Source organism: Myotis lucifugus, unplaced genomic scaffold (assembly GCF_000147115.1).
Source record: "Myotis lucifugus unplaced genomic scaffold, Myoluc2.0 scaffold_793, whole genome shotgun sequence".
Lineage (NCBI taxonomy): Eukaryota > Metazoa > Chordata > Mammalia > Chiroptera > Vespertilionidae > Myotis > Myotis lucifugus.
The window spans coordinates 195,780-215,910 of record NW_005871841.1 but is presented as its reverse complement, the minus strand read 5'-3'; the positions used below and the strand labels follow the sequence as shown (position 1 = coordinate 215,910).

The following is a 20,131-nucleotide window of genomic DNA, read 5'->3' as shown; positions in this document are numbered from 1 at the left end:
GAGGAGGAGGAGGAGGAAAGAAAAATATGAATGATAAATGGCAATAAATATGTACCCATCAACAATTGAATCTAAAAGTCAGCCCTGACTGGTGTGGCTCAGTGGATAGAGCGTCAGCCTATGAACTGAAGGGTCCCGGGTTCTATTCCGGTCAAGGGCACATACCTGGGTTGTGGGCACATCCCCAGTGGGGGGATGTGCAGGAGGCAGCTGATCGATGTTTCTCTGTCATTGATGTTTCTAACTCTCTATCCCTCTCCTTTCCTCTCTGTGAAAAATCAATAAAATATATTTTTTAAAAAATCAAAATAAGCCCTAGTTTATTTTGGCTCAGTGGATAGTGCATAGGCCTGTGAACTGAAAGGTCCCAGATTCGATTCTGATCAAGGGCACATGCCAGGGTTGTGGGCTCGATCCCCAGTGGGGGACTTGCAGAAGGCAACTGACCCATCATTCTCTCTCATCATGGATATATCTATCTCTCTCTCCCTCTTCCTTCATCTCTGAGATCAATTAAAATATATTTTAAAAATCAAAATAAATAAACAAGGACTCTAATGAATAAAATAAACAGATGAGAATAAGAGAGAACCACAGGCATGGACTGATGAGTCTCAGAGGGAAGGAGGAGGGGGTCAGGAAGAGATAAATCAAAAAACTTATAGGCATATATGCATTACCAATGGACACAGGTGATAGGGTGATGAAGGCCTGGGGCAGGGTGGGACGAGGAGGATGGGGGCATAGGGAGAAAAAGGTGATATCTGTAATATTCTCAACAATAATGATTTAAAATAAGTAAATAAAGTGGGAATCTTGTAGGCTGCAAATAACAACAACAGCAAAAACAACAACAACAAATAAATATCTGTTTTCATTCAAAATCAGAACTCTAATCTAAATCAGTGTCCCCTAAAGCTTGAAGGCAGGACCACAGAATGAGGAGGAAAATTTAACCCAGGAAACAAGGGGCACTGAGGAGGAAAAAAATGACCCAGAAGCTTGTCCCCAGGACGGTGTGGTAGATGCTGTGCTAAGAAAAAAAAGACAAGTCCGTGAGGGCAGGTATGATAGAAAGAAAGCCACACTCAGGGCCAGGAGAAGTGACGTGTTTCCTTCCCTTATTTCCCTGCATTTCCCTCTGTGCTCATTATCACAGGGACAGCTCCCTGAGCTGCACAGTTGGAGGGTGAGCATGTCCCTGCTGATCTGAGCTCTGCAGGCCACAGGGACCCACGTCTTCCTGAAGCGTCTCCAGGGCCCGGGCGACACTGTCCATGGTGAGGACCCCAGGGAGGCGCTGATGGACGGGCTGCGGAGGAAGGAGACCCCGTGGTCATCTCACCTGCAAGGGGCGTCTCAGGAGGCTCTGGGTCTATTTCCTGCTTCACCATGGGAACCAGATGCAGGCCTCTGGGAAGTGAATGTTCCCCTTTCAGTGGGTCTGCTGACTTGAGGGCCCCGTGACAGCGACGGCCAGCCTCCCAGGGGCCACACCCTGTGTGTCTGTTCAGAGGACACTGTGGCCTCCTCCATCAGCACAGCAGGTGCAACGCGAGGATACGCCATGACCCCCACGCTCAGGGCCCTGCTCTGCCTCGGTGAGATGGGAGGGGGAGGGGAGCCCTGGTCTTTCAGGACCCAGGACTCAGGAGGCTCATGAGGAGGAGGGTGCTGCTCAGGGTTCAGGGCAAATCTCTCACAGGGACTCTCTTCCAGGGCTGAGTGTGGGCCTCAGGACCCCGGTGCAGGCAGGTGAGTCTCCCCAGGTGTCCCAGGTCCCGCTCCTGACTGTGGATGAGGGGCCACCCCCCAGGCAGCTCGGGATGGAGAACAGCAGTTCTGGGCTGACAGACAGGGAACACCTGGGAAGGTCCTGGCCTGACAGCTGGGACTGAGGGTGGGAATGTCTTAAACCCAGCTACTGGATTCCTTCCAGGGCCTCTCCCCAAACCCACCATCAGGGCTGAGCCAGGCCCTGTGATTCCCTTGGGGAGCCCCGTGACCATCTGGTGTCAGGGGACCCCAGGGGCTGTGGAGTACCATCTGGATAAAGAGGGAATCCCAGGACCATGGAAAATAGAGAAGCCACTGAAGCCTGGGGACAAGGTGATGTTCTCCATCCCAGAAATGACAGAGCTTGATGCTGGGATATATCGCTGTTACTCTCACAGCCCAGCTGGCTGGTCAGAGCGCAGTGACCCCCTGGAGCTGGTGGTGACAGGTGAGAGGACACTCAGGGATCCCAGCCTCAGGCTCTGTCCTCAGGAAGGGGGTCTGCTCTCAGGGTGTCTCCCTCTCACAGCCCAGCTCTGGGGGACATGAGGGAGGTGTGAGCCCCATTTAACACGCTGCCCCCTCCTCTCCTAGGATCCTCCAGGAAACCCAGCCTCTCAGCCCTGCCCAGCCCTGTCGTGGCCTCAGGAGGGAATGTGACCCTCCAGTGTGGCTCATGGGACGGGTTTGCCAGGTTCATTCTGACGAAAGAAGGAGATCACAGGCTCTTCTGGGCCCTGGACTCACAGCCACAGCCCAGCAGGAAGTACCAGGCCCTGTTCCCTGTGGGCCCCGTGACCCTCAGCTACAGGGGGACCTTCAGATGCTATGGCTGTTACAGAAACAGCCCCCAGGTGTGCTCAAACTCCAGCGATGCCCTGGAGCTCCTGGTCCCAGGTGAGTCCCATTATTGTTCCATCCATGGATTGTGGCACCAGACACATATGGGCATGTTTGTTGTGAGGGGAGCCCCATCTGAGAGGGGAAGGGGAGGGAAGCACAGGGGCTACTGGATCAGAGACACAGAGAGAGACAGTGAGACCTGGAGGCCAGGCCAGGAGAAGGAGATTTATGGGAGGAGCAACCCCTGTAATTCATGTCTGGTCTCCCCAGGTGAGTCTGGGAAGCCCTCCCTCCTGAGCCAGCAGGGCCCCATCGTGGCCGCTGGACAGAACCTGACCCTCCAGTGTCGCTCTGATGTCAGGTATGACAGATTCGCTCTTCACAAGGAGGGGGGATGGGACCTCCCCCAGAGCCTTGTCCTGCAGCCCCAGGCTGGGCTTTCTCAGGCCCACTTCCCCCTGGACACTGTGAGCAGCTCCCACGGGGGCCGGTACAGATGCTACGGTGGATACAAGCTCTCCTCTGAGTGGTCGGCCCCCAGTGACCCCCTGGACATCCTGGTGGCAGGTGAGGAGCCAGTGGGTTCAGTCAGGGACCAGACTCTGCACAGGCCCTGCTGGGGTCTCAGGTGGGGAGGCCAGAATGAAAGGGCAGGCCCCAGGGAGGGAGAGAGACAGAGAGGCAGGGGGTAGGAGGGGAGAGGAGGAGACTCAGAGAAACAGAGACAGACAGAGAGGAGGGTCCTCAGAGAGAGGTCTGGGGACTCTCAGGTCACAGCACAGTTGGCAGGCAGCCCTCACCCTCCCTCCCTCTCTCTAGGATGGCTGCGTGACAGACCCTCCCTCTCGGTGCAGCCAGGCCCCAGGGTGGCCTCAGGAGAGCACGTGACCCTGCTGTGTCAGTCACAGAGCCCGAGGGACACGTTCCTTCTGTCCAAGGAGGTTGCAGCTGATCTTCCCCTGCATCTTACATCAAAGCACCCAGCTCAGCAGTTCCAGGCAGAGTTCTCCATGAGCCCTGTGACCTCAGCCCACGGGGGCACCTACAGGTGCTACAGCTCACGCAGCACCTCCCCCTACCTTCTGTCCCTCCCCAGTGAGCCCCTGGAGCTCCTGGTCTCAGGTGAGGAACCCCCGGCCCTGTCTGCTGAGCTGTCAGCTCAGGGTCTTGTCCACAGGATTATGGGCTTGAAAGGGAGTGAGGGGCTATAGGATGAGACCCACCTCCCCCGGCTCATCCCTCCCCCTCACCTGGTCCAGAAGGTACCAGGTGGGCACTGGGAGGGTCTGAGGGGCCACAGGGCAGATGCAGGAGGAGTCTGAGTCAGGTGGGGAGCCCAGGGTTGGCCCCAGAGTCTCACACTTTGTTTCCTCCTTCCCTAGACCCTCTGGTACCCCAGCTCCCCAACAACAGGGACCATGTCCACAGTTGATCAACCCTTGGTCCCCTTTGCTCAGAGGGAACAGTGACCACTCCAGGGAAGTTTTTAGTCTCTTAGAGGATCTAGTGCCCCACCACCATGACCCTCAACTCAAAGACAGGCTTGTGTCCCAGGGGGGCCATGAGTCCGGGAGAAATTTCATGGAACTACTGGGTTCCAAGGTCTCTGATGATTCTCCCCACACCCCAAGGAGTCAGGCCTAAGAGGGAGAAGTGAGGCAGGTGACAGGTGGAGTGGTCATGGCAGAGGGATATGTTGGGCCCAAGGCTGAGGGAGGAGCAGAGGCCAGTGAGTTGGAGAGAGGACAGGGGGACACTCCCTGGGCTGCTCATTTCCAGAGCCCCTTGGATGGAAGCCCTCACCACACAGGTGGGGTCCCTGAGCTTCTCAGAGCAGGACAGGTGGCTGCTCTGCCCAAGGTGGGACCTGCTGTAGGTGACGGTGCCGTACCCACTGCTATAGTGAGAAGTGTCCCCACCTGTGGGCACCACTATGCAAGGCCCTGTTCCCCCTGGAGGCCTCCAGGCCCTCAGTGCCCACCTGAGACTCAGGGGGACCATGGAGGGCTCATGAGGAGCTAGGGGGTCCTGCCCAGACATTGTATGAAATTCAAGTTTGCTCTCCATTTTCTGCACATACTTCTCTATTATTGCTCATTTGCTGGGAACTTGTAGATACTTGCATATAAAATTTTAACCTGCAAACATTTATGACATCAAAAACATGGATTTATTCTTATTGTTATTGGGATTATAGCAAATCTATGTATTTATTATGAGGAATAACTTCTTATTAACATGAAGTTTCTTATAAAAGATGCTATAAAAGTTAATTTTTAAAAAATATATTTTTATTGATTTCAGAGAGGAAGGTAGTGGGAGAGAGATACAGTAACATCATTGATGAGAGAGAATCATTGATCTGCTGCCTCCTGCACGCCCCACACAGGGGATGGAGCCCACAACCCAAACATGTACCCTGAACAGGAATGGAACTGTGATCTCCTGTTCTTCAGTCGACGCTAAAGCACTGGCTGTTCCAGCTGGGTAAAATGGTTAATATTTGACTTCAGGTGCATTTTGTAGTTTTATTCATAATTTGTCCACACTCCTAACTCAATAATTGCTCAGGTTTTACATATATGAATGTCTACATATTAGAGACCAAATGCATGGATCCAGGGTCCTCGCTGTTGCAAAAATATAAGCTCTCATATGCAGATGAGTTAGCTTCCCTGGTACAGAATCCACAATGAGCAGACAGATTAGAATAACTAATTATGGCCCTGGCCGCTGTGGCTCAGTGCTTAGAACATCAGCTCATGCCCCACAGGTCCATGGGATTGATTCCCAGACAAAGGTCACAGGTGTGATCCCTGGCGACTGTCAGGCCTTGTGCAGGAGGCAACGATCCATATGTCTCTCTCACATCAACGTTTTTGTCTTCCTCTCTCTCTCCCCAACCCCTTGTCCCTTTTACTCTCTTTGAATATCAATGGAAAAGATATCCTCCGGTAAGGATTTTAAATAAATAAAGACTCACCATTTTCCAAATCGTGAGCCCATATTTCTGCTCAATCCTGAATTCTCCAGGAAAAGCCAAACTCTGATCCAAAGTGACTCAGAAGTAAAGTCTAAACTCAAAATTCCCAGGGAGCCTGAAAGAATCCATGAAAGCAGGCAGGACCCTTCTCCAGTAGAGAAAGGGTTCATGGAGGGACTGGTAGCAGTTAGGTCATGAGAAAGGGGAGAGCTATGGGGACACTGGGCTTGAGTGGCATCAACTCCTCACACAGCCCCACTCCTATCTGCTTCTCAGGAGCAGCTGACACCATCAGCCCATCACAGAACAACTCAGACCCCAAGATTGGTGAGTAGGAGACACTGTCTATTATGGGCTCAGCACAGATGGTGGTGTCCTGTCGAGGGGAGAGGGTGCCTGGGTGGACATCCAGGTCTGGATGACATTGTCCTGGCCTGAACTCTGTGACCTGTTTTCCCACAATTTCCAGCCTCCCACCCACAAGACTACACCATGGAGAATTCCATCCGGTTGGGCGTGGCTGGATTGGTCCTGGTGGCACTCGGGGTGCTGCTCTTTTGGTCTCAAAACAGCCAGAAACAGACCCAGGAAGCAGCCAGGACATGAACATGGAGGGAACAATGCACGGTTCAGAGAGGAGGATCTTGGGAAGGTTCTGGAAGATAATGTGGAACATATGCTGAGAGACCTGTCTGGGACTACTTGCAGTTGGAGGAGTCATCGCTCATGTGCAGGGACTAGTTCTGGACCTTCCCTTGAACTGTGGTCCTTTCCCTCCCGACCACTGTGAGTCCTGTGACTGGTTCTGACTTTCCCCATTTTGGTGAAATTAGCATTTATCCCACATGGCAGGTACAGGCCCACACCTCCCTATATTTTCATGGAATATGTTTTCCTTTATTTCTAACCACACGGATCTTCATGTCTGTATGGAGTCCCCATCTTCTGAGTCCAGAGCATGCCATCTATTGGAATCAATCTACAAGGTGCACAATCCATCCTGCAAGAGGTAAACCCACAGGAGTTCCTAACGCCCTCTCTGGACTCCACGCACCCCTCACCTGCCCTCAGAGGCCACCTGTGTACTTTCTGCAGAAACCTCACCCCTTGGGATGAAGGCCTGGTTGTTTGAAGGGGTTTCCTGGTCTGTGCTGCCTCTGAAAACCCCATTGGCCAAAACACAATGCAACACATAGAAAACGTGTTACAGATGTGCACCCTTGAAAGCTATGCCATGTCATTCACCGATGGCACCCCAATAAATTTAATATAAAAACATTGATTCTTGGCATAGTTTACTTTCTCGGGTGTATGTGCCCCCTTCATGGCCAACGTCAAGTGCCCATGTAAGGTCCTCACGCAGACTTGGGAAGCGATACACAAACTGACTTTCACAAAACAGTACAAGCCCATGTGGGACACCATTAACACCACACTGATAGCCCCACAGTGCTCCTAAGTTCCCTTCTAGCTGATGTGTAACGATGGTTTCTACTTCGAGGTTGGGGCACAGTTTCTGTGAAAACACAAGACCACAGTCCCAACGTATCCAGATGAGATGCACAAAGGAATGTTTTACTATCAGTTGTGGGAGAGAATCGTGAGTCCATAGAATTCTACTGCATTATTTGTACGAGTGCCAATTATATTCATCAACTCAGAGACTACATGACACTCATCTAGTTAGAGACACACAGCTACATCTTTAAGCACATGCCTTAGAGAAAATGTGCACATGTGCATTGACAAGAGTTATTCTTATTAACCACCTTCCCAGAAAAAAGCGCTCTAAGATTGTATGCACAAGAAAAGAGGAATTGTGGTGTCCTGCATAAAAAATTATCAAATAGTATATATCAATCAAAATGCACAACTTGAAATTGCAAGGGTCATGTATATCCATCATCACATATAATAGCTAATACATGTAGATGATTATAAAATGATGTTTTTAGGATTATTCCATTTACCCAACATTAAAAAAGAGACATTAAAGAAAAGGAGACATTGTGTATTATTTAAGGATGTACACCTAAGATAAACCTTGCAAATAAAGGAAATAAAGGAATTCCAAGGAAATCCATGATGATTACAAGTTGGGAAGTGTTGGGTGGTTTTGTTCAGGATGGAAACCATGGAGTCTTCTGGAATCATGGCCACCTTCTTCTCAATGTTCATTTGATGACTCATAAATCTACTTGTCACTACTCACAGATAGAGCATTTCTGTCTATGACCCTCATTATTCCCCACACAAGGTATTGAGGTGGAGATGAACTAGGGGGGAAGCCACACCCTGCATGAGTGACACATCCACCACTAAGTGGTTGCTGATCACGTGCAGCAAACCCTTCCCATGTGATCATTGTGTTTTCCAAACTCATGACCTCACCTGCCTGATCAGCCTCACCTGAGTCCAGTCCCACAGTGAGTCTTTCCAGGTGAGAAACTGGGGCTCTGAAGGAAGCATATGGCCTGAAATGCAATTCAGAATTTGATCCGGGCCCATGAGAACTTCTGACCCACAATGGCAATAGAATGTGAATTGGCAGGAAGCCCAGCATTGTGGATGTGGAGTGATTTCAGAGATGGGGTTCACCACCATCAGGTGGTGGTTTTTGGTCACATCCCAGGAGTAGTGCCAGATTGGGTTTGGTTCCAAAGGAAACTGGTCTTCATATCCTCTTTAATGTGTCTATCCTCAATTTTTGTGCTCAAGCCAAAAGCTATAACTTCTCTGCTAGACTCCCAGACTTGCACAAGGGAACCCTCATCTGTGGGTGGTTCTCAAAATTGATGCAGAATTCAGGTATGATTGTTGAAATCGCTTATTCTGCCATCCTGCTGATGCCTCTCAGGATGTCTACTCTGCCTTTCTGACAGCCTCCAAGTTTTGATAAAAGTCCATCATTCTCCTTAATAATGCATAAATTCAAGCAACTATTTTCTGATTTAGCATATCGCTTATTTCAGGCTGGTTTGAGACTTTTCATATCTTCTTAGGGTTGACTGCTAATTAAATTGCAACTTACTTAGGGTACATAGTGCACATGAGAGCAGGTTGGACAGAAGTAAAGAGACTGTTTATCCTAATAAATGTTAAATATTGTAGGTACAATATTTGTCTTAAACACACGAATGTTTTCTGTTGTTATTTATATTACCTTATTATACATTACAAATAACTTTATCTATATTTATATGATGTAAATAATACAAAGATTAATAATTTGTACATATTAGGCCAGGCATTTGGATCATTTGCTCTTATAAAAAAGTTTTTTTCACCCATTTCATTGATCCTATAAATGTTCAGCTGACTCTCCAATTTTGTACAGACTTTATGTATTTCAAGGATAGGTGATAAGTGTCTGTTTAATATAGTATTTTAAAAGTGAAAATGATTTTTATAACACACTATTGCATCATATTGTTGAATATTTATATAGCAATCAGCTAATTTATTAAATAATAACAACACATTCTTTATTCATACAACATACCCTTTAATGATTTTGTTTGAGATCAGATTGTATGGCTGCATACATTTGGTTTCATTGGCAGGTGTCCTTTGATCTAACCCTTGTGCCAGTCCATTGATCTTTTAATGTTTGGTAATAAATTAAAACATTTTAATAGTTACCCCCTTTTATTTAAGTAGAAGTTTTCTGTTAAGTAGCTTTTGACTTTTAATTAAAGGTTTTTAATCATTTTTATTTTTCAACTACATTTAACACACAATTAAATATTAATTTCAGGAGTACACCATGGTGAGTAGACATTATATAATTTTCTAAGTGATCATCCTGATAAATCTTATATCCATTGGACATCATATGTAGATATTGGAATATTATTGACTATATTTCCTATGATGTACTTACATCCCATTGACTATTCTGTAACAATCAATTTGTACTTCTTAATCCACTCAACTTTTCACCCAGCCCCCACTCTCTGCTCATCTGGTGAGAACCAATTTGTTCTCTGAATCTATGAGTTTGTATCCATTCAGCTTGTACATTTATTTTGTTCTTTAGATTCAATTGTTGATGAACATGTATTTATTGCCATTTTATCACTCATATTTATTTCTCCTCCTCCTCCTCTCCCTCCTCCTCCCCCTCCTCCTCCTCCTCCTCCTTCTTCTTCTTCTTCTTCTTCTTCTTCTTCTTCTTCTTCTTCTTCCTACAAAAGACCCTTTAACATTTCATAAAATACTGTTTTTGTGGTAACCTTGCCCCACCCCTTTCGTAGCCCCACCCCAGCTGTTTGCAGCACCATTTGCCATAAGAATTGCCTGTCCTTGCTCAGGACTCAGACTTTCCTAAAATCTCTCAAACAAGCAGCAGCTGGTGTCCCTGTGCCCTATAACACTCATTAAGAGACTAAATCCCTGCCATTAGCAGCAGCCTGCCTGGCTTCACGGCTTGGCCTGCCCTGAGCACTTCCAAGGCCAACACAAGTAGCAGCCATCTGCAGATCACTTTGTAGCTCCTCTCAGGTGCCCCAGGAAGTACTTGACTTTACACCTCCCTGGAGGCCCCAGAATGACTGTACCCAGCAAACAGTTTCAGACAATGCCATATTAAAACTCTACACATCCACCAGAGACACACTCAAGGGGCAGACTCAGTGAGCACCAAAGCCACACTGAAGCAAGTCCTGGTCCATAAGAGTGCCTCCTACACAGCAGCTCTTCCATTATAGTCACAGCTGGCCCTTGCAACCAGTTGGCATGGAGGTCAATTCCTCCTAGTGATGCCAATAGCAATCAAGGCTCAACTACAACAGGAAAGTGCACACCGCCCACACATGGGCACACCTAGAGGGCCCAGCTCAGGTAACTGGGGACGCTGAGCCACTGAGACCTATAGGACACATACTATGCAAGGCCAACCTACCAATTCTAGGGGACATAGCAGCTCTACATAATACATATAAACAAACACAGGGGAGCAGCCACAATGCAGAGACAGAGAAACATATCGCCAATGAAAAAAAAAGGAAGAAATCTCCAGATAAAGAACTTAATGAAATGGAAACAAACAAACTACTAGATACAGAGTTCAAAACAGTGGTTATATGGTTGCTCAAGGATCGTAATGAGAGCTTCAAGGGTCTCTTGTAGGCAGCAAAAAATAATATTAATAAATAACTAACTAAATAAGTAAATAATTACATAATTACTAAATATTTTCTTTTATTTAAATCAAAATCAGAACTATAACCCAAATCAATGTGCCCTAAAGCTTGAAGGCTGGACCACAGGATGAAGAGGAGACTTTAACACAGGAAGCAAGGGGCACTGAGGAGGAAAAATAACTCAGAAGTTTGTCTCCAAGAAGCGGCGGTAGATGCTGTGGCTACGAAAAAAAGAGAAGTCCTCGAGGGCAGCTGTGAGAGAAAGAAAACCACACTCAGGGCCGGGAGAAGTGACGTGTTTCCTTCCCTTATTTCCCTGCATTTCCCTCTGTGCTCATTGTCACAGGGACATCGCCCTGAGCTGCACAGTGAGAGGGTGAGTGTGTCCCTGCTGATCTGAGCTCTGCAGGCCACAGGGACCCACGTCTTCCTGGAGCATCTCCAGGGCCCGGGTGGCACTGTCCATGGTGAGGACCCCAGGGCAGTGCTGACGGACGGACTGAGGAGGAAGGAGGCCCCGTGGGGGAGGCTCTGACGGGGAAGGATGTGCCCTGGGTCACCTCACCTGCAAGGGGCGTCTCAGGAGGCTCCGGGTCTATTTCCTGCTTCACCAGGAAAACCAGATACGGGCATTTGGGAAGGGAATGTTCCCTTTCCTGTGGGCTGCTGATATGAGAGCCCCGTGCGAGCAAGGGCCAGCCTTCCAACGGCCCCACCCTGTGTGTCTGTCTGTTCATAGGACACTGTGGCCTCCTGCATCTGCACAGCGGGGTGAAGAGAGAGGAGACACCATGACCCCCACCCTCAGGGCCCTGCTCTGCCTCGGTGAGATGGGAGTGGGGAGGAGAACTCTGGTCTGTCAGGACCCAGGACTCAGGAGGCTCATGGGATGGAGGGTGCTGCTCAGGGCTCAGGGCAAATCTCTCACAGGGACTCTCTTCCAGGGCTGAGTGTGGGCCTCAGGACCCCAGTGCAGGCAGGTGAGTCTCCCCAGGTGTCCCAGGTCCCACTCCTCACTGGGGGCGAGGGCCACCCCCAGGCAGCTGGGGAAGGACAGTGTTCTGAGCTAACAGACTGGTAACACCTGGGAAGGTCCTGGGCTGAGAGCTGGGTCTGAGGGTGTGAAATATCTTAGAACCCAGCTACTGGTTTCCTTCCAGGGTCCCTCCCCAAACCCACCATCTGGGCTGAGCCAGGCCCTGTGATCCCTTCTGGGAGCCCGGTGACCATCTGGTGTCAGGGGTCTCCAGAGGCTGAGGAGTACCGTCTGGATAAAGAGGGAAGCCCAGCACCATGGAAAATAGAGAAGCCACTGGAGCCCAGGGACAAGGCCAAGTTCTCCAACACATTCATCACAGATGTATATGCAGGGATATATCGCTGTTACTATCGCAGCCCTGCTGGCTGGTCAGAGCGCAGTGACCCCCTGGAGCTGGTGGTGACAGGTAAGAGGACACTCAGGGGTCCCAGCCTCTGGCTCTGCCCTCAGGAAGGGGGTCTGCTCTCAGGGTGTCTCCCTCTCACAGCCCAGCCCTGGGGGACATGAGGGAGGTGTGAGCCCATTTAACATGCTGCCCCCTCCTCTCCTAGGATACTTCAGCAAACCCAGCCTCTCAGCCCTGCCCAGCCCTGTCGTGACCTCAGGAGAGAATGTGACCCTCCAGTGTGGCTCATGGGAGGGATTTGGCAGGTTCATTCTGACTAAGGAAGGAGATGACAGGCTCTCCTGGACCCTGAACTTACCACACTCCAGTGGGCAGTCCAAAGCCCTGTTCTCTCTGGGCCCCGTGACTGCCAGAGACAGGTGGACATTCAGATGCTATGGCTGTTCCAGGAACAGCCCCCAGGTGTGCTCACCATTTAGTGACCCCCTGGAGCTCCTGGTCTCAGGTGAGTCCCATTATTGTCCCATCCATGGATTGAGGCACCAGGTACATTATTGGCATCTTTGCTGGGAGGGGAGCCCCATGTGAGAGGGTGAGGGAAGCACAGGGACCCATGGATCAGAGACAGAGAGAGACAGTGAGATCCAGGGGCCAGGCCAGGAGAAGGGTGTACTGGGAGGAGCAGCCCCTGTAATTCATGTCTGGTCTCCCCAGGTGAGTCTGAGAAGCCCTCCCTCCTGACCCAGCAGGGCCCCATCGTGGCCTCTGGACAGAACCTGACCCTCCAGTGTCGCTCTGATGTCGGCTATGACAGATTCGCTCTGCACAAGAAGGGGGGACGGGACCACCCTGAGAGCCTTGTCCTGCAGCCCCAGGCTGGGCTCTCTCAGGCCCACTTCCCCCTGGACACTGTGAGCAGCTCCCATGGGGGCCGGTACAGATGCTTCGGTGGATACAAGCTCTCCTCTGAGTGGTCGGCCCCCAGTGACCCCCTGGACATCCTGGTGGCAGGTGAGGAGCCAGTGGGTTCAGTCAGGGACCCAGACTCTGCACAGGCCCTGCTGGAAGCCTCAGGGGGTGAGGCCAGAATGACAGTGCAGGGCCCAGGGAGGGAGAGAGAGGCAGGGGGTGGGAGGGCAGAGAGGAAGACTCAGAGAAACAGAGACAGACAGAGGGGTGGGTCCTCAGAGAGAGGCCTGGTGACTCTCAGGTCAGAACAAGGTGGGCAGGCAGCCCTCACCCTCCCTCCCTCTCTCTAGGATGGCTGCGTGACAGACCCTCCCTCTCGGTGCAGCCAGGCCCCAGGGTGGCCTCAGGAGAGAACGTGACCCTGCTGTGTCAGTCACAGAGCCCGAGGGGCACGTTCCTTCTCTCCAAGGAAGGGGCAGCCGATCCCCCCTTGCGTTTGAAATCAAAGCACAGAGCTCAGCAGTACCAGGCGGAGTTCTCCATGAGTCCTGTGACCTCAGCCCACGTGGGCACCTACAGGTGCTATAGCTCACGCAGCACCTCCCCCTACCTGTTGTCACTCCCCAGTGAGCCCCTGGAGCTCCTGGTCTCAGGTGAGGAACCCCCGGCCCTGTCTGCTGAGCTGTCAGCTCAGGGTCTTGTCCACAGAAGGATTATGGGCTTGAAAGGGAGTGAGGGGCTATAGGATGAGACCCACCTCCCCCGGCTCATCCCTCCCCCTCACCTGGTCCAGAAGGTACCAGGTGGGCACTGGGAGTGTCTGAGGGGCCACAGGGCAGATGCAGGAGGAGTCTGAGTGAGGTGGGGAGCCCAGGGTTGGCCCCAGAGTCTCACACTTTGTCCTTCCCAAGACCCTCTGGTACCCTGACTCCCCAACAACAGGGACCATGTCCACAGTTGATCAACCCTTGGTCCCCTTTGCTCAGAGGGAACAGTGACCACTCCAGGGAAGTTCTTAGTCTCTTAGAGGATCTAGCACCCCACCACCACCACCCTCAACTCAAAGACAGGCTTGTGTCCCAGGGGGCCATGAGTCCGGGAGAAATTTCATGGAACTACTGGGTTCCAAGGTCTCTGAGGATTCTCCCCACACCCCAAGGAGTCAGGCCTAAGAGGGAGAAGTGAGGCAGGTGACAGGTGGGGTGGTCATGGCAGAGGGAGATGTTGGGCCCAAGGCTGAGGGAGGAGCAGAGGCCAGAGAGTTGGAGAGAGGACAGGGGGACACTCCCTGGGCTGCTCATTTCCAGAGCCCCTTGGATAGAAGCCCTCACCACACAGGTGGGGTCCCTGAGCTTCTCAGAGCAGGACAGGTGGCTACTCTGCCCAAGGTGGGAACTGCTGTGGGTGATGGTGCCGTACCCACTGCTGTAGTGAGAAGTGTCCCCACCTGTGGGCACCACTCTGCAAGGCCCTGTTCCCCTTGGAGGCCTCCAGGCCCTTAGTGCTCACCTGAGACTCAGGGGGACCATGGAGCGCTCATGAGGAGCTAGGGGGTCCTGCCCAGACATTGTATGAAATTCAAGTTTGCTCTCCATTTTCTGCACATACTTCTCTATTATTGCTCATTTGCTGGGAATTGTAGGCAATACTTGCATAAATAATTTTAACCTGCAAACATTTATGACATCAAAAGCATGGATTTATTCTTATTTTTATTGGGATTATAGCAAATCTATGTATTTATTATGAGGAGTAACTTCTTATTAACATGAAGTTTCTTATAAAAGATGCTATAAAAGTTAATTTTTAAAATATATATTTTTATTGATTTCAGAGAGGAAGGTAGTGGGAGAGAGATACAGTAACATCATTGTTGAGAGAGAATCATTGATCGGCTGCCTCCTGCACGCCCCACACAGGGGATGGAACCCACAACCCAGGCATGTACACTGAACAGGAATGGAACTGTGATCTCCTGTTCTCTGGTCGACACTAAACCATTGGGCTGTGCCAGCTGGGTAAAATGGTTAATATTTGACTTCAGGTGCATTTTGTAGTTTTATTCATAATTTGTCCACACTCCTAACTCAATAATTGCTCAGGTTTTACATATATGAATGTCTACATATTAGAGACCAAATGTGTGGATCCTGGGTCCTCGCTGTTGCAAAAATATAAGCTCTCATATGCAGATGAGATAGTTTCCCTGGTACAGAATCCACAATGAGCAGACAGATTAGAATAACTAATTATGGCCCTGGCCACTGTGGCTCAGTGCTTAGAGCATCAGCCCATGCCCCACAGGGCCGTGGGTTTGATTCCCAGTCGAGGGTCACAGGTGTGATAGCTGACCCCTGTCAGGACTTGCGCAGGAGGCACCGATCCATGTGTCTCTCTCACATCAACGTTTTTCTCTTCCTCTCCCTCTCTCCCCATCCCCTTGTCCCTTTTACTCCCTTTGAATATCAATGGAAAAAATATCCTCCAGTGAGGATTTTAAATAAATAGAGACTCACCATTTTTCAAATCGTGAGCCCATATTTCTCCTCAATCCTGAATTCTCTAGGCAAAGCCAAACTCTGATCCAAAGTGACTCAGAAGTAAAGTCTAAACTCAAAATTCCCAGGGAGCCTGAAAGAATCCATGAAAGCAGGCAGGACCCTTCTCCAGCAGAGAAAGGGTTCGTGGGGGGACTGGTAGCAGTTAGGTCATGAGAATGGGGAGAGCTATGGGGGCACTGGGCTTGAGTGGCATGAACTCCTCACACATCCCAATTCTTCCTGGTTCTCAGGAGCAGCCGACACCATCAGCCCCTCACAGAACAACTCAGACCCCAGGAGTGGTGAGTAGGAGACACTGTCTGTTATGGGCTCAGCATAAACGGTCCTGTTCTCTCACAGGGAGGGAGTGCCCTGGTTGGGCATCCAGGGTCCTGGGTGACTTTGTCCTGCCCTAACCTCTGTGACCTCTTTTCCCACAATCCCCAGCTTCCCATCCACAGGACTACACCGTGGAGAATTCCATCCGGTTGGCTGTGGCTGGATTGGTACTGGTGGCACTAGGGGTGCTGCTATTTTGGTCTCAAAATAGCCCGAAACAGACCCAGGATGCAGCCAGGACATGATCATGGAGGGAACCTTGCACAGTTCAGAGAGGGGGATCTTGGGAAGGTTCTGGAACATAACGTGGGACATATGCTGAGGAACCTGTCTGCGGCTCCTTGCAGGTAGAGGAGTCATCGCTCCTGTGCAGGGACAAGGTCTGGACTTTCTGCCATTGAACTGTGGTCCTTTCCCTCCCGACCCCTGTGAGTCTTGTGACTGGTTCTGACTTTCCCCATTTTGGTGAAATTAGCATTTATTCCACATGGCAGGTACAGGTACACAGCTCCCTACACTTGCATGGAATATGTTTTTCTTTATGTCTAACAACATGAACTTTCATGTCTGTATGGAGTCCCCATCTTCTGAGTCCAGAGCACGCCATCTATTGTAGTCAATCTACAAAGTGCACAATCCATCCTGCAAGAGGTAAACACACAGGAGGTCCTAACGCCCTCTCTGGACTCCACCCGCCCCTCACTTGCCCTTGGAGGCCACTTGTGTAATTTCTGAAGAAACCTCACCCATTGGGATGAAGGCCTGGTTGTTTGAAGGGCTTTCCTGGTCTGCGCTGCCTCTGAAAACCCCACTGTCCAAAACACAGTGCAACACACAGAAAACGTGTTACAGACGTGCATCCTTGAAACCTATGTCATGTCATTCATCAATGGCACCCCAATAAATTTAATATAAAAACATTGATTCTTGGCATAGTTTACTTTCTCAGGTGTATGTGCCCCCTTCATGGCTAAGGTCAAGTGCCCATGTAAGGTCCTCACCCAGACTTGGGAGGTGATGCACAAACCGACTTTCACAAAACAGTACAATCCGATGTGGGAAACAATTAATACCACACTGATAGCCCACAGTGCTCCTACGTTCCCTTCTAGTTGATGTGTAACGATGGTTTCTACTTTAATGTTGGGGCACAGTTTCTGTGAAAACAGGAGACTGCAGTCCCAACGTATCCAGATGAGGTGCACAAAGGAATGTTATACTATCAGTTGTGGGAGAGAATCGTGAGTCCATAGAATCCTACTGCATTACTTGTAGGAGTGCCAATTATATTCATCAATTCAGAGACTACATGACACTCATCTAGTTAGAGACACACAGCTACATCTTTAAGCACATGCCTTAGAGAAAATGTGCACATGTGCATTGACAAGAGTTATTCTTATTAACCACCTTCCCAGAAAAAAGCGCTCTAAGATTGTATGCACAAGAAAAGAGGAATTGTGGTGTCCTGTACAAAAAAATTATCAAATAGTATATATCAATCAAAATGCACAACATGAAATTGTAAGGGTCATGTATATCCATCGTCACATATAATAACTAATACATGTAGACTATTATAAACCTATGTTTTTAGGATTATTCCATTTACCCAACATTAAAAAGGAGACATTAAAGAAAAGGAGACATTGTGTATTATTTAGGAATGTACACCTAAGATAAACCTTGCAAATAAAGAAAATAAAGGAATTCCAGGAAATCCATGATGATTACAAGTTGGGAAGTGTTGGGTGGTTTTGTTCAGGATGGAAACCATGGAGTCTTCTGGAATCATGGCCACCTTCTTCTCAATGTTCATTTGATGACTCATAAATCTACTTGTCACTACTCACAGATGGAGCATTTCTGTTCTATGACCCTCACTATTCCCCACACAAGGTAGTGAGGTGGAGATGAACTAGGGGGGAAAGCGACACCCTACACGAGTGACACATCTACCACTAAGTGGTTGCTGATCACGTGCAGCAAACCCTTCCCATGTGATCATTTAAGTAGGAGTTTTCTGTTAAGTAGCTTTTGACCTTTCATTAAAGGTTTTTAATCATTTTTTATTTTTCAACTACAGTTGACACACAATTCAACATTAGTTTCAGGAGTACACCATGGTGAGTAGACACTATATAATTTTCTAAGTGATCATCCTGACATCGCTTCTCGGCCTTTTGGCTAAGATCAAGTGTAGTATCTGTTCTTATCAGTGATCATCCTGATAAATCTTATACCCATCAGACACCATACATAGATATTGGAATATTATTGACTATATTCCCTATGATGTACTTACCTCCCATTGACTATTCTGTAACAATCAATTTGTACTTCTTAATCCTCTCACCTTTTCACCCACTCCCCACTCCCCACTTATCAGGTGTGAACCAATTTGTTCTCTGAACCTATGAGTTTGTATCCATTCGGCTTGTTAATTTATTTTGATCTTTAGATTCAACTGTTGATGGATATGTATTTATTGCCATCTTATCACTCATCTTTATTCCTCCTCCTCCTCATCATCATCCTTCTTCTTCTTCTTCTTCTTCTTCTTCTTCTTCTTCTTCTTCTTCTTCTTCTTCCAGAAGACCCTTTAACATTTCATGAAATACTGTTTTGGTGGTAACCCGGTCCCACCCCTTTCATAGCCCCACCTTTGCAGCACCTTTTCCCATAAGAATGGCCTGTTCTTTCTCAGGACTCAGACTTTCCTAAAATCTCTCAAACAAGCAGCAGCTGGTGTCCCTGTGTCCCATAACACACAATAAGAGACTAAAGCCCTGCCGTTAGCAGCAGCCTGCCTGGCTTGACTGCTTGGCCTGCCCTGGGCACTTCCAAGCCCAACACAAATAGCAGCCATCTGCAGATCACTCTGTAGCTCCTCTCAGGGGCCCCAGGAAGTATTTGACTTTATATCTCCCTGGAGGCCCCAGAATGACTGTACCCAGTGAACAGCTTCTGACAATACCAGATTACAACTCTACACATCCACCAGAGACGCACTCAAGGGACAGACTCAATGAGCACCAAAGCCCCAATGAAGCAAGTACTGCTCCATAGGAGTGCCTCCTGCACAGCAGCTCCTCCATTATAGTCACAGCTGGTCCTCCCAACCAATTGGTCTGGAGGTCAATTCCTCCCAGTGACACCAATAGCAATCAAGGCTCAACTACAACAAAATAGCGCACACAACTGACACATGGGCACACCTAGAGTACCCAGCTCAGGTAACTGGGGAGGCTGAGCCACTGGGTCCTACAGGACACCTACTATGCAAGGCCACCCTACCAATTCCAGGGGACATAGCAGCTCTACATAATACCCAGAAGCAAGCACAGGGAAGAAGCCAAAATGCAGCGACAAAGAAACATGTCCCCAATGAAAAAAAGGAAGAAATCTCCAGAAAAAGAACTTAATAAAACGGAAGCAAACAAACTACTAGACACAGAGCTCAAAACAATGGTCATAAGGTTCCTCAAGGATCTTAATAAGAACTTCAATGGTCTCTTGTAGGCAGCAAAAAATAATATTAATAAATAAATAAGTAAATATATTCCATAATTAATAAATATTTTATTTTATTTAAGTCTATATCAGAACTCCAACCCAAATCAATGTACCCTAAAGCTTGAAGGCTGGACCACAGGATGAAGAGGAGACTTTAATACAGGAAGCAAGGGGCACTGAGCAGGAAAAATAACTCAGAAGTTTGTCCCCAAGAAGCGGTGGTAGATGCTGTGGCTACAAAAAAAAGAGAAGTCCTCGAGGGCAGCTGTGAGAGAAAGAAAACCACAGTCAGGGCCGGGAGAAGTGACGTGTTTCCTCCCTTATTTCCCTGCATTTCCCCTCTGTGCTCATTGTCACAGCGACATCGCCCTGATCTGCACAGTGAGAGGGTAGGCGTGTCCCTGCTGATCTGAGCTCTGCAGGCCACAGGGACCCAAGTCTTCCTGAAGCGTCTCCAGGGCCCCGGTGACACTGTCCATGGTGAGGACCCCAGGGAGGTGCTGATGGACGGGCTGAGGGGGAAGGAGTCCCCGTGGGGGAGGCTCTGACAGGGAAGGACGTGCCCTGGGTCACCTCACCTGATAGGGGCGTCTCAGGAGGCTCTGGGTCTATTTCCTGCTTCACCATGAAAACCAGATTCGGGCCTTTGGGAAGGGAATGTTCCCTTTCCTGTGGGCTGCTGACATGAGAGCCCCG

General features: G+C 49.2%; 2 protein-coding genes and 1 pseudogene across 5 annotated transcripts in view; all 3 read left to right on the top strand.

Annotated features, from left to right (window-relative positions):
• The window catches only part of LOC111823988 (leukocyte immunoglobulin-like receptor subfamily A member 6), a 14,630-nt gene extending 8,693 nt beyond the window's left edge, over positions 1–5,937 (top strand). The window contains exons 5-10 of the mRNA XM_023747093.1: positions 1,573–1,755; positions 1,940–2,224; positions 2,371–2,673; positions 2,890–3,186; positions 3,439–3,741; positions 5,879–5,937. Of these exons, the coding sequence (XP_023602861.1) occupies positions 1,573–1,755; positions 1,940–2,224; positions 2,371–2,673; positions 2,890–3,186; positions 3,439–3,741; positions 5,879–5,937 (1,430 nt within the window). The remainder of the gene's footprint in view (positions 1–1,572; positions 1,756–1,939; positions 2,225–2,370; positions 2,674–2,889; positions 3,187–3,438; positions 3,742–5,878) is intronic.
• Positions 1–16,770, top strand: part of LOC102418638 (leukocyte immunoglobulin-like receptor subfamily A member 5) — a 42,984-nt gene extending 26,214 nt beyond the window's left edge. Inside the window, exons 1-9 of one of the 4 annotated variants that reach the window (XM_006106288.3) lie at positions 11,101–11,213; positions 11,486–11,571; positions 11,691–11,726; positions 11,907–12,191; positions 12,337–12,636; positions 12,846–13,142; positions 13,391–13,693; positions 15,832–15,882; positions 16,028–16,770. In XM_006106288.3, coding sequence (XP_006106350.1) covers positions 11,538–11,571; positions 11,691–11,726; positions 11,907–12,191; positions 12,337–12,636; positions 12,846–13,142; positions 13,391–13,693; positions 15,832–15,882; positions 16,028–16,164 — 1,443 coding nt within the window. In that variant the 5' untranslated portion in view covers positions 11,101–11,213; positions 11,486–11,537 and the 3' untranslated portion in view covers positions 16,165–16,770. Of the gene's footprint in view, positions 1–6,071; positions 11,214–11,485; positions 11,727–11,906; positions 12,192–12,336; positions 12,637–12,845; positions 13,143–13,390; positions 13,694–15,831; positions 15,883–16,027 lie in introns of those variants that run through there. The other 3 variants (XM_023747103.1, XM_023747105.1, XM_023747106.1) reach the window with 3 other exon arrangements.
• A 1,316-nt stretch (positions 16,771–18,086) lies between these two features.
• Positions 18,087–18,206, top strand: LOC111823994 (annotated as a pseudogene).
• Positions 18,207–20,131: the final 1,925 nt, after the last annotated feature.